At 34.5% G+C, this 14,687-nt stretch overlaps 1 protein-coding gene across 1 annotated transcript; it reads left to right on the top strand.

Annotated features, from left to right (window-relative positions):
* The first annotated feature begins 32 nt into the window (after positions 1-32).
* On the top strand, positions 33-14,455 carry CDC45 (cell division cycle 45). Its single transcript, XM_080559834.1, has 19 exons — positions 33-199; positions 1,236-1,295; positions 1,591-1,683; positions 2,095-2,232; positions 2,879-3,022; positions 4,080-4,135; positions 4,688-4,736; positions 5,532-5,593; positions 5,993-6,043; positions 6,789-6,908; positions 7,294-7,425; positions 7,834-7,932; positions 8,177-8,338; positions 8,536-8,674; positions 9,065-9,148; positions 10,296-10,414; positions 11,205-11,281; positions 12,063-12,129; positions 13,322-14,455. Exons 1-18 carry the CDS (start codon positions 149-151, stop codon positions 12,125-12,127), a joined length of 1,701 nt encoding a protein of 566 aa, XP_080415960.1. The 5' UTR covers positions 33-148; the 3' UTR covers positions 12,128-12,129; positions 13,322-14,455.
* Positions 14,456-14,687: the final 232 nt, after the last annotated feature.

Raw genomic sequence — 14,687 nt, 5'->3', positions numbered from 1 at the left:
TCGCCCAATCCGCGCCGAGAAGGAGGGATCCCTGCTTTGTTATTGGCCAGCGAGCCGCGGCGGGAAGCCCAACGGGGGAGCGGCGCTGCTTTGGCGCCCACTTTGAGTGGGGGCGGCCCGCGGCTGCCGCCGTTCCCCCGCCGCCGCCATGTTCGTGTCCGACTGCCGCCGAGACTTCTACGAGCGCATCGTCAGCCAGGTGCGGCCGGCGCCCCCCGGCCCTCAGGGGTCTGCCCCGCGGCCCTCGGGGGCTTCCAGGCGGCGGCAGCTCCCTCAGGCGGCTCCCCGCGGGGGCGCCTCGTACCTCAGGGAGCGGGGCGGCTCAGGCTGAGGAGCCCCCTGAGGCGCCCCTGGGCTCGCTCCGGTCTCCCTCCGGTCTCCTCGAGGCGCTGGGAGGGCTCCGGGGGCGGGCTGGGTGCGGAGGCTGAGCTCACTGAGTGTTCGTGTCCGTCTTTTGTGCAGCCGAGACATTCCTGCATCTGTTTTTGTTTGTTTCTATACCTTTTTAATCGTTGTGATGTTGCTTGTCCGGACACTAAATCTTGTGTTCTGTCGTCTTTGGGGCTTACCTTGAAGTATTTTTTAGAGCTGTTTGCCCGTTCTCATGTTTTACCCACAGTTTGCCTTTTTTTTTTTTTCCCCGCATGGGTCTATATCCTCAAGCGGTAAAGCTTCTATTAGACAGTCTTCTAGCGTCCAGTGAAGCTACGTTACAAAATGTGCAAATGAAAGTATTTCCCTCAGCTGCCCTAATTGTACGCAAAAATCTCTAAAAACCCAAACAAGAGATAAGTTGTTCAGCCTAAATCAAGGTTATTTCAGGAGTTGTTTTGGTCCTGTTTTCCTACAGGCTTTCTTTAATCAAAGCTGTTTCAGATCAAATGCCTAAAACTTAGGCCGTTCTAGGCAAGTAATGAAAGTAGTTGCAGGGCTGACCAGCTTTGAACCTTCAAAATTATATGCTGTTCACAGGAATCTGAAAAATTACATTTCCACAAAGCAGCTGACATGTTTTAGATGTGATTTCACTGCTTTAAAGGGGAATTGTTTATATTTACAGGGATCCAAGTAATTAGTTTTATGTGTAATGCCTGTTCAGAAGTAATCCTGTTTTATGCTGATAATGCTCTATGCTTAAATTTCTCTCTTTCTGTTCTTACAGTGACTGTTTTACATGCTACTGCATTAGATTTGATGCCTACGCTATTAATACTATTCTTCTATTATTTTTGCAGCGTGTTCTTCTTCTTGTGGCTTCAGATGTTGATGCATTATGTGCTTGTAAAATTCTCCAAGTAAGTTTTTGTTCATTATCTCTGTAGACTAACGGTGAAAGAAAAAACAATCCTGGGATCCTTTTAGCAGGTTTGAACTGGGAAAAGGGTGAATGTTGAAACTAATTTTGTGAAGTATTTTCTTCACAAATCATAACATGGACACCTCATAAATCACACTCCTAAAGTTTGTTTAGATTGTTGTTTGAGAAGTTCTTGTGACAAACATTTGTATGAAATAGAATTATAGCATAGCTGAGTGTGGTAGAAGACATGGTTTCCCCACCATACCTAACAGCTTTTTTTTTTTTTTCAGGCTTTATTTCAATGCGATCATGTGCAATATACACTTGTCCCAGTGTCTGGTTGGCAAGAACTTGAAACTGCTTTTCTTGAGCATAAAGATCAGGTAAAAAACAAAAAAGTTAGCAGCTCATCTGATATAGAGGTGTACTTCCTCCCTTTCTCCAACTTAGAATGTCGGTAGTACTATTATTTGTTGCCTCAAAACAGTGGTTAAACTTTAATATACCAGTAACAAACTTGTCAAGTTCCTTACATCAGCTCATTTCTGATTGATTCAACTTAAGTGTGCTGCATTTTGAGATGTGAAAAGTGGTGGGTTTGGGTGTCCAACATCCCATCACAAATGTGGTGTGTTGCCCTACACATTTTTTGTTCTCTGAGACATCAAACAACAGGGAGTAAGTATTGGTTTTGGCAATTATGAGTGCTTTGGAGGTTTTGTAAAGGTGTTTTCAGTCTTCTGTGTTTCCTGCAAATTTAAATTAAAAGTTTTTTTTTTTACTTCTGTTTGCAGTTCAAATATTTTGTTCTTATTAATTGTGGTGCCAATGTTGACCTGTTGGAGGTCTTGCAGCCTGAAGAAGACACTTTTTTTTTTGTATGCGACAGCCACAGACCTATCAATGTTGTGAATGTTTACAATGAGACACAGGTAAACTACTCTTTTCTTACAGCATGTGTAATAAAACTGTTGGCATGTTTCCTGTTGTGGGTGGGTGTCTTAGTGCTTTCCTGCGTTTGCAACACCTTTTACAGTGCTAGCAGTAGGTCAGGTTGCACTGCTAATGGATATTTCCAGTAGTAATGTTCACTGTCAGAAAAAAAAAATACTTTTTTCAGTTACAGAAAAGTATACTGAAAGTAGAGTGATAGCTGTCAGCAGTAAGCACCAGCTTAGGCCTGTTGCTACAAAACAAACTGCTAGAAATTGGAAGATAAGCATTCTCTACAATGTAATATTTATTATTTCTCAGTATCTAGCAACAGCTACAATCTGGGCTTTAAGCGCAAATTATTTGAAGGCATGCCTTTAACCAACCACAAATAATTGTTTCAGTAATGTTCCAACTATAATCTTACTGATAAAGAATACGGGTCTTACTCCTATGATGCATAAATAGACGTGGTCTTGATAAAACACAAATAACTTCTTTTTAATACTAACAATGAATAACAGCCAAAATAAATTTTTAGTTTCTCTTTTTAAGTATCTGAAGCTTTCTTCTTCTGTCATTTGAAATATTTTCTAATCACTGAATAAGGTACTTTACTTTAAAATATTTTTTTTTGCTTGCTAGATTAAGCTGTTAGTTAAACCAGATGATGATCTTGATGTTCCTGCTTATGATGATATCTTCAGAGATGAAGATGAAGAAGAAGAGGAGTCAGAGGCTGAAAGTGATGGGTCAGAACCTTCAGATAAGCGTAGACGTTTTGAAGAGGTTTGTTTCTTCTGCTTCATTTTGAAAATAAATAAAAATTACATGTACTTACAGGAGGTTAAATCATGACTTTTGATTTTTAAAACTGTTAAAAAATTGTGTAAGATTAAAAGGTAATCTACTATGACTAGTAGAGTTTCACTTGCTTAGAAAGTTTATCTGAACTGCACAGAAATATTTTCTCCTTATAAAAACAAACCGAACTTGAAACTTATTATACATAATACTGTCTTTGTGTAATCAGTAAACTGAAGTAATCTCTCTCTCATTACGTGCTCAGGGCTTCTTAGTCTAGCAAAACAACCTATCTAGCTATCAACTTTATTATTTTTTTATTTTTGAAATAATCGTTTGAGGTTATATAATCTCAAATAATTTAGAAATATATTTTGTTTGACCTTTTAGTAGTAAATTAGCAAAAGTGTATTTATATATAAATTCGTTATGTGTTGTTTGTAGCATATTTTCAATTTATATTGTTTTTATATATTATATATATAATATAGTTTATATATTATATATTTTATATATTTATATAGGTAGCAAAGGCACGAGACTAGCAACAATGAGTTCATTAAATGTAAAGACATCCTCAAAATTAATATAGATATCTTGATATTTTTCTATTGACATTGTACATTTTTTCCTACTCATCTAGAAAAAGTATTTACGAAGAAAAAACAAGTGCCGGAAAACTAAAGTCAAATCCATAAATACATTTGGATCTATTAAGTATTTCAGACAGATACTTTGATTTTTTCAAGATGCTGCTGCTGTTTATAGAGCTTAAATATACAGCAAGTGACTTTATTCTGAGTTTGATTAATTATCTCATTTTTATTTTTCATCAGTGTCATTGTTATGTTAGAAAATGGTAAGATGCAATGTTAATGTTGAAAATGCTGTTTACGGAGCCTTTTCCCACTAGATGTCATTAATAGGAATAATTCTTTTAGGTCTTGTTAGTGAAGATTTAGTCATTAATCTATCTGGAAAGTTGCTAACTTACTAGAGTATTTTTTTTTTTTAGCCTTTTAACATCTAAATTTATTTGCAGGAGGTAATTGAGAGAACGATGAAAAGACGCCAAAGAAGAGAATGGGAGGCACGCAGGTGTGTTTATGATTTTTTTCATGTTGCGTGTATCTTTCTCTTTGATATCAATCTTGATACTATGATGCTTGATTTGCAAGATGCTTTAGTTCTAATTTTCTTCAGCAAATGGAAGGAGATATATTAAAAAATAAAAGTTTTAAATGGATAAGAATTGTAAATAATCACTTATAAATTGAGTAGCAATAGGTTCAGTGCTTCACTATTAAGTAATCATAGTATTATCTCGTCTATCTTAGGGTAAAATTTGTACTGATATCTTTCTTTGTAATTCCAGTCTTTTTATTTGGAATGAGCAAGAACAAGTGATAAAATGGAGTATGAGGAATCAAGGGTTTAATAAGCTTGTCTTTTTTACTTTGTCTACAGTTCAGTGTGCCTTCCACAATGTTAGAAAAATCAAACTGTCTTGCAGAAAAAAATATTTAACCCAAGTTTTTTTCTTCTTAGTGCTAAAATGAAATTAAACTTGGAATTGAGAAATAATATTTTATATTTTGAATTGGATGCAATTAGATGCTACTTAGTTGAATGTTTTTATTCTTCTTTTAGACGTGAAATTCTTTTTGATTACGAACAGTATGAATACCATGGGACCTCAGTAAGTATAAACGTTTAATTTGCTATAAAAACACAAGGTGCTACCATAAAGGTAATTGGATAATAACTGATGTTAGAATATCTAATACCATTTATAAGTAGTAGTACTATATTTGATAAGATATGTCATATATTTGCAAGCAGTTTGACTTAGCAGTTTAATGTTTTCTGGTTGTGTGCATCCAGTTTTACTGTTAATAAATTAGATATGTCTTAGAAACAGTACTTGTTTCGAAGTACTTTGTTGATTGGGAGATTAGCCACTCTGACACAGTTGACAATACAATGTTAATAGTGGAGAAAAAGACGTAAACCAGAATTATTAATGTTTCCGTTGTTTGATATCTTTAATGCTGATATATATATAAGAAAAAGTTGATAGTGTCTTTTTTATTTTAATCTTGATAAAAGTATCCATACACAAAATACTTTTTGCAAAAAGATTTAAAGATGGGGGGAACTTGTTTGCCTTTCTAAGTTTTCAAAGTGTCAGGATATCTTAAACATACGAAATAGGACACCAAACTGCTCCTTCTGTCATCTAATCTCTTGTCTGATTACTTTGATATTTTAAGTGTTGCTTTATATACAATGAAGATTTACAGAGCTCTATAAGATATTACTCACCCCGCTTAGTATCTTAAAGTAAGATGGTGGCAGGTTACTACACCTGAGTGTGACTTCTAGAGCTGTAGTAGAATGCTACTACTTGGCAAATTTAACTGTTTTCTATTTGCTTAATGAAGCGAGAGCTTTGTGTTCATCTGTCCTCTCTTTTTGTTTTCTTTTCATGTAGTCTGCAATGGTGATGTTTGATCTGGCATGGATAATGTCTAAAGACTTGAATGACATGTTGTGGTATGTTGCCATTACCATCTTTATAGAGACTACTAGCTTTATTTAACAGTAAAAAGAGGCAAGTTTTTCCCAGACTGTTTGCTTTCAGTATGAGCTTCCGGTTTATTTCCTTAGTAAACTGTGTATGTCATAAATTGGAGGACAAACCTGCATAAATTAAGAGCAACCAATAGAGTTTGAGTGGGAACAAGAGGATGATACTATTATGTGTATGTCTGTTAAAGAAGAAATAATAGTACATAACTTTGTTACCAACTTCCAAGTGGAGTTGATGAATAGTTCTCCTGACCTGTTCTGTTACATACTAACAGATTTAAGTATAATATATATAATATATTACTGGGATATTTTTTTTAACTTTTTTTTATTTCTCCCTACCACCCCCACCCCTAATTTTAGGTGGGCTATTGTTGGCCTAACAGATCAATGGGTCCAAGATAAAATCACTCAGTAAGAAAGCTTTTTTTCCTTTTTATTTTTTTGGGGGGTAACTAAAAGCAATTAATAAAGATCAGGAGACATGGAAATTTAATATTACACATGATAATTAATAAACAAGGGTATTAAATATCGTAATGATTTAAATATGATCTGATGCCTTATAAAAACAGGAATACACATTAGAAAAACTGTTTTCTTTTCCTGATATTTAGAATTTTTAAACTATTCACGAAATTATAAAACAATCATTTCTTATATTGGAAGAAATGGTGTTTAGTAGTAGCTTACTTAAATATGAGCTTGATATAGTCAAGAATTTATACAATCGTTTTATTAAAGGGGAAAAAATATACATTCCAGCTTCCTTTCTAATTTTACTTGGAAAGTTTCAAATTTTCATTCACCCCCCTTTTCTTATCTTGTACTAGATACCAGCAGAATTCTCATAGTATACATGTAGATCTTAATCCTGGTTTTCTATTGTTACTTATATACTGATCTCTTATTAAATGTAATAAGTAACTGATTTCACTGGTCTGTCTCTTTTGGCTGGTTTTATTTTAGTTTTAATTGCCTGGGTATATGGCTGAATATTGAAAGAAAATTAATGAGTAACTTTATTAAAATGTATCTGCAGTTTTTTATGCTGCTGGTTGGCCAATGTGTAATCTTTAGGAAGCATTTTTATGTTCTCATAATCAAGTAGAAAAATACGCAGGAAGATACTGAAGTGACAAATTTATTTTTGTTAAAGAATGAAGTATGTGACTGATATTGGAATTCTACAGCGTCACGTGTCTCGTCATAACCACCGCAATGAGGATGAAGAAAATTCTCTGTCAATTGACTGCATGCGAATAGCATTTGAATATGAGTATCCTTGCCTAAGATCTGGAAAAACAAACTAGCCACTTGTTGAACCCCAGCTGAGTTTTTATCTAGGAAAAAAAAATCCCAAGCTTCTCTGCTGCTCAGAACAGAATTAGAAGAAATGGAAATTTGATGGCTTTTTGAACATAGGTCTCTCTTTCAATATCTCATGTGGCTTTCCTTCAGCTTAACCCTTCAGATTTAGTTGTGCGTCAGTGTCCCTTGTCTTGGGGTTTCATGCACACCTACATCTTTTAACTTTCTTATGGAGTATGGGTATATACAATAAATAAGGACAATTCAAGACACCTACCAGTTAGGGAGTTTGGTAACTATTTGTAACTTTAAAGGACATATGTTTACAATTATTTTCTATAATTCCTGTTCAGTCTGCGCCTGGCACTTTATCAGCACTGGTCTCTGTATGAAAGTCTCTGTAACACTTCATATACCTCTGCTAACCTTAAGCTTTGGTCTGTACAAGGACAGAAGAGGCTACACGAGTTCTTGGCTGACATGGGGTGAGTTTTAAAAATCTGGTTCTTAATTAATGGATCATTTTTCACCGAATTATATACAATTATTCAGACTATAGCAAAGATCTTTAAGTTTACAAGTACTCAATATGTTGGTTTTTAAATATGATTGTGGGGCTCCCAGTAGGTTGTGGAGTCTCTTCAAGTTGAATTGTGCAAATTGGGTGTTGCTGTATGTGGAATACTTCAGCTATATGCCTTTATTGAATAGTGGGTTTGCAAGTAACAGGCTTTCTCACATCTGCTCCTCAATGACTGAAGAAAAAAGAATGCAAACAAGCTTAGTCAGACTTCACTTGTTAAAGTATCTGATATCAACGTCTTGTGAGGAGTAGGCAGAATATCTGATTCTTCTGGCTTACCTAACAATGTATTTTTTCCTTCTGTTTTTAGTTTGCCTTTGAAGCAAGTGAAACAGAAGTTTAATTCCATGGACATTTCTTTGAAAGAAAATCTTAGGGAAATGATTGAAGAATCTGCAAGCAAGTTTGGGTAAATTGTTTTAAATACAAATGTTTTGTCTGAAAATATTTTTCAATTAAGTTTAAGTAATTTTATATGAAGAGGATGTAACATCTTTTAGAAGGTAGGGGGTTTAGATTGACAAAGTAAGAACATGAAAATAAATCGTATCTCAGCATTTGCAACAAGTTTAATATTAATGTCAGCGGACTGATGAGGTAGCTGATCAATGTTAATGTTGCTAATAATGTTCACTGGCTTTGTCATTTTGCAGAATGAAGGATTTAAGAGTTCAGACCTTCAGCATTCACTATGGCTTTAAGAACAAGTTCTTAGCAAGTGATATAGTTTATGCAACAGCTTCTCTCATGGAGAGTATAGAGAAAGAAGGGCCCGAAACAACTAATTTCATTAAAGCTTTGGACAGTCTCTCCAGGTACCAAAAATGTCTCTTCATTCTCTTATTATTTTATTTAGAGAACGTGGGTTAAATATCTAACAGATGCATTGATGCCTCATTAAAGAAAAAATGAAGAAAATATCCACATGGATAGTGTTTAAAGATGTCTCACTTATTTGTGGGAAAGTTGCATTTTTATATAAAAATGTTTATTTTACTTTCCTCTGTTTCAGGGGTAACCTGGACAAACTGCACCAAGGACTGGACCTAGCCAAAAAGCAGTTACGAGCCATTCAGCAGACAGTAGCCAGCTGTATTTGCACCAACCTTGTAATTTCTCAAGGGCCTTTTCTCTACTGCTCACTCATGGAGGTCAGAATTCTATTTTTCAGCAGTCTCATATTTGAGTGTCATATTTGGCTGTCTCATATTTGAATAACTCTGTTTTACTAACTGCTTGGCCCAATATAAATGACTTGATCAGAAATTCAGAAAGAATCCATTTATCTATATAGTACTGTACTCTGATGGCTCAATGTTATTATATACTCTGAAATTAGCAAGGGAAAAGAATCTGTCCTCAAAGGAGAGGGCTTGATATCAAACTCTGGTGGGCAATGTCAAACTCTTACATTGTAATGGTTCTTGTTAGTGTTCTTTGAGCAACACAAAACTTCTAGACATGTCAGTAGCTATTAAAGTTAAACGAATAAGTGGAAGAATCATCGTGCATTGTAATTGAAGTAATTCTCCTTTTTCTAGGGAACACCAGATGTGAAGCTGTTTTCCAAACCAGTGTCTCTGTGCCTGCTCAGTAAATACTTGCTCAAATCTTTTGTTTGCTCTGTAAGTAAATCGGAAGCTTCTAACTAACTTTTGGCCTGTGCAATGGTTATTGTTCTGTTGGATACTTGCAGTTGATTTATTAAAAATGTTTTCATAAAATCATAATTAAAAGTTTTACTGCTAAATGATTGGATAATTTTTATCACCTTTATGAATGCTGTTCCAGGAAAGATATCTGCCTGGGAAACTTTCTAGCAATAGAAAAATTTCATTACTAATAAGCTTGAAATATAAAACCTTCTTGTGATAATCTCTCTCCAAATCTACAAAATTACAAAATATGTACTTCAAAAAGTTAACCTGACACACACACACACAAAAGCAGCATTGCAGGACTGGTAATTGTTATCTAAAGATTTCTGTGTCAGTATAAATAAAAAATTCTGATCTTGACAGCTGATATAATTGAAATTAAATTGCATTTATCTTTTTGAACTATTAGTGACATAGTTTAGATTTTAAAGAATGAAGTTTTAATAACCTCTCTTCACAGTGAGCATTTCCTATTTTCTAAATGAAATTTATGGTGGTCCAGCCTTGTCAGATTGCATCTGCCTGTCCTTATTTTGAGAGTTAGACATGGTGAATAAACTAGCCTGCTGCTAGGAGAGGAACAGCATTTAAAACTCGCTATGAAACATTAGTCTTGAGAACAGAACACTTTAAACAAACTTCTATTTCTAAAGTATGTAAAAATGTCACTATCTTCATAATTATTTTTGGATTTACTTTTAACAAGTTTTGTAATTTACAGCTTAGTGCTATAAAACAATAGGGCAGGGACAATGATTTCTAGAGAAGACGGTCAATGTTTAATCCATTGAATTTCAATGTAAAACAATTATTGCAAAAAATTACGCCCAGTCCAAGTTTTTAAGGTGGTGGTGGTTTAAGAGCTTTTTTCATTGTAAATTTTATCTTCTCTCCATATCATCTCTGTGCTAAAATGGAATGCAGGATTGGAGAATTGACATCTGTTTGTCCTTAAAGAAAGAAGGAAACTAAGATTATATAAACAAACCATTTTCTGTTCAAATGAGTTATAGTTGTGTCCTTAGGTGAATAATAGTAATACTTTCTCACATATTAAGCTGAAACTAAATTGTTTCCTGAGTTTTGTCTGACAAAGGGGCTTTCTGACTTCCAGACAAAAAACAAGCGCTGTAAACTGCTGCCTCTGATAATGGCTGCACCAATGGATGTTGAACAGGGAACTGTGATCATGGTGGGGATTCCTCCGGAGACAGAAAGCTCTGACAAAAAGAAGTAAGGATGTTGTTTGAAAGTTCTGACTAAAGGCTATCCACAGACTTTTTCAGTCTCTGAAACAATTTCTTTCGTGTACTTACTTAATTCTGAATATGTTGATTTGAACTGTATCTTTCTTTAAATTGTGCTTTTGCATATTGTATAAGTGAGACACTTTGAGAAAGGATACAGGTGTTTCCCAGCTTCCTTGTACCTTTTTTTCTCCATCTTAACTATTTATTTCTTTATCTTAAAAGAGAGAGGGAGTTCGCTATACATCCTGTGACTTCATTTCTTAAACCCTACGATGTTAAGGTTTTTCACTTATTCAAGTGTATGTTGAATACATGAGACGTAAAAAATATCTAGATGTTTTTAGCTCTCAGCAAGGAAAAGTTCCTTACTTCTGCTTTAGCTTAATATGTCCTTTTCTGTAATGGTCATTTTAATATTTATTTTCCTGTGAAGATGAAGTTAGTTAACTCTTAATAGCTAAGTCCTGACTTTTCACAGGATCTGTCACATTTTACAGAAGAGCTGGGTAGTTATGATAGACTTTAATTTAATAGTCACTTCTAAGTTAGGAAGGGTAATCTTATTTGACTCTCTTACGCAGTGCTTAAGACAAATGGCCATCGTGCATTCTCTGTAGATGCTATGTGCTTGGAGGCAATTGTACGTACTTCAGGAAATACATGTTGGGAGGGAAAGTATCTTTTTCTTGAATGAAATACTTGAGAAATATCTAGTCTCTTAATGAACAGTGCCTTCCAATATGTGATTAACTCATGTTTCTGTTCATCTTTAGCTTTTTTGGAAGAGCTTTTGAGAAAGCTGCGGAAAGTACCAACTCCCGGACTTTACACAACCATTTTGACATGTCAAGTGAGTAATACTGTCTTTTGTTTCACTCACAACATAGTCCTTTAGGGGTCAGTGTTTACACAGCCTCCATAAAGCATAATGAGTATAGACAATATAGTCATTGGTATACGTCTTATATGTCCTTAATTTTTGCATCTATATTGCACACTGTTCCTGAGTCTAGTATAAACACAAACTGCATATTAGCTTGCCAGTCTTTTTAAGTGGTATTGTGCAAAAGGTATAAGCTACATAGCAGAGGTGTATGCATCTTTTTGAGACAACGTAAATTTTGCACAGAGTAATGATTTTCATATGTACACTGCAGTTAAAATCTCTGAGGTTATCTATGAGGGTTTTTATATGTAGCAGCCAAACCAAGTATGGTATTGATGTTATGAGATGTATTCTTTATTAACTGTTTGAAAAGTGAGATACTTATGCAATGAGACTTTCCTACCTTTCCTACCTTTGTTCTCTTACAAGAGAAGCGTTTTTTAATTCTATGTACTTTGATAATGTATGCATGTTGAACATAACAAACAAACGCGCCCTCAACACTCCTAGGTTTCAAACATGGTGACTATATCATGTATATCATGGCCACCTAGAAATCAGAGTTTGCTGAAATCTAAGAGCAAAGTAAACAATGCAATTTGCTTTTTGTCCAAATAGTTTCTGTTTTTCCTTCTTGAAGTTGGTTAGGACTATAAAAGAGTATACTTGGAATTAATATTTGTCAAGCATGACTCCTGATATCTTTCTGTTACTGGATCTTGTAATAAAGTATTTCATATTTTAGTAATTGAATTGAAAACAGAAGATCGGAGCAAATTTCTGGATGCACTCATTTCTCTCTTGTCATAACGGTAAGACAGTGTAAAAAGGATTAATTCAGAATTTAATCACAGTTCAAGTTAGCAACCAAATGATATTCATATATTATCTGTAGAATAATGCAACAACTTCCAATGAAAATATATATAGAGGGAGAGGGGAAAAAAGTTTCTTACAAAGGCAATTGTTTATCTTCTTGTGAGGAGGCAGACAATGTGTGAACAGTAATTTTTTTTCCTCCAGACATTTAAGTTTCATCATGAAGGTTTATAAGAAAGCTTTTCTTCATTATTATTAACTTTTGTGGCTTTTTAATTTCAACTGGAGAAGGATCGGCTGTTAGTGTTGTAAGAGGAGATGAACACACTAATTGTGATTGATAGTCTGTTATTGAATTTTTCTTTTAATTATGATGGCTTGTTTCAGCTCAGGGTAGAATCTTGGCCATAATATTACCATTCTTTGCTTTGAAGTTAATGTAGAATGTGCATTTATTTACTCATTTTTACTTCTACAGTGTTCAATTTTATGTTAGTGTGTAGTTTTTATCTGGAATAAAGATAGCCATTTAAGACCTTAGCTGTGATCATTTGCTTCACAGTAATTTGAAGTCTGTTTTAAAGCTGCTTTAGGGTAAGACAAACTTTACTCTAAATCTAATAAGACACTAGAATTGTTGCAGCTGTCTTCAAACATGGACTGCTTTTCGATGATGAAGTATTTTCATTGGTTTCTGTTTGTGTGTGCGTGTTTATCTCAGTGATCCATGGGGATAGCTTGCTTTCTCCCAGAGAAGAAGCTGAACTCTAAATCATTTTGTAATGTTTGCTCAGAACAATATGCTTTAGAAAGTATCTAAAGTAACTCCTGGTTCTTCTATGCCTAGACAAAGATCTGATCTTTAGTATTCACATGTGAAGTAATCTCAAAATGTTATCTTTATACCATGCATACAAAACAAAGGAGTAAGGTGAAGGCTTTGAGAGTCTGTGAATGTAGATAGGCCTAGGCAAATGACAAAATGACTTACCTTTTTTCAATGGGTGTTGAAGCTACAATTTTTCCTCTGTTCATTCAGAAGTTTGAAACAGTGGGTCAATAACTGCAGCTGTTTGTTAGACAGCATAGCCATTCATAGCTTCCAAGATTTCTACATCTGTTTATTTCTTTGTTTGTACTCTGACTACGGATCATTTCATATTGTCTTCTGTCCTTGTTATGTAGCAATGCTTTTTGGCTCCTCGTGCTGGAAGCTGAGGATCAGATGCTCTGAAAATGATTTCAGATATTCCAAAGTTCATGGTGCTGCAGTTGTGATGTTCATCTTGTTTTTTTCTTAAATGTGCTGATACAGGACTGTTGTTTTTGTTTCTTAGGAGGTTAAGAGGATTTTAATCTGAGCACACAGATATTTAATACTACTTTGTAAAGACCTAATCCTTGTAATGGCAAGACATGTCTATTTAGGAGTATTTGTAAATTGAGATTCTGTTTGTCAAACCTGCTTTTATTAGTAGAAGTGATGTTTAGATGTTGTGTTGTTTAGATGTTGCTTAATCACAAAAAATAGGTTTTGAAGTTGTGTATTTATTTTTGCGTTATATTGCCATTCACATGTTCTTTTAAAAATTTCTGGAAAGCTTTTTATCTATTTTTGTAAGAAACTTGTTGTAAACTCCCCTTGGACTTCTAGAGTATTGAAAATCTTTTTTTAATACTATCAGGTTGAGGTCTTGTACTTTAGTTGAAACAACTGTTTTGTGATACAGGTTTTATGAATTTTAGGGCTTTTAAAATTTAAGTACTAAGAAACTGTCAAGTACCAGGTTAAAACAAAAACTATGGAGTACCGATATCAGTAAAACTTTCTTAGTCATGGATTGTGATACTGTATTGTCACTTGTATATTGGCTTTGGGAATAATTTTCCTGGAAAGAATCTACAATAATATGATAATTGTGCGTGGACTATAGCATTATAAATACTGACAGACTAGATCTATCCATTTCTGTAACAAACTTAAGATTTCATATGATCAGAATGAAATTATTGCTTTTTAGACTTATCCTGCTTCACATGGGGTGGGTATGTATATGTGTATGTTTGGAATTCTTTTCGTTTTGCCACGTTTGCTGGAATTATGTATGACTTTAATACTTTCAGTGTACTATAATGGATATGTAAAGGTTATGTATCATTGCGTCATACTTTGTACAGACTTTTAATACGAGTTAATTTAATATTAAATGTGATTTAGATGTAGCCAACAGAAAACTAATTAATCTATATATTTTATTCAAACAAAAACATCTTTTTAATGCTGCCATTTTATCTGAGCAATAAAATCCCTGTGCCAAACTATGGTGACTAAAAAAGTTGTGCGTTCTTAGATATAGTGCTGTGTTCAATACATGGCATAGTTTTGTGACTGTTGGGTATTTTGGCAAATTATTACCATTATTTTCTTGTTTGAGGTTTTGTTTCTATTGTTTTTGCTTCATCCTCATTAGAAGCTCTGTGTGAATCCCTTCGTCTCACCTCACTAATTCTCACTTGCTGTTGTGTTCCCCCATCCCTTTGTTTTCTACTC

Source organism: Anser brachyrhynchus (assembly GCF_964034855.1).
Source record: "Anser brachyrhynchus genome assembly, chromosome: 17".
NCBI lineage: Eukaryota > Metazoa > Chordata > Aves > Anseriformes > Anatidae > Anser > Anser brachyrhynchus.
This window is presented reverse-complemented; position numbering and strand designations above follow the sequence as displayed.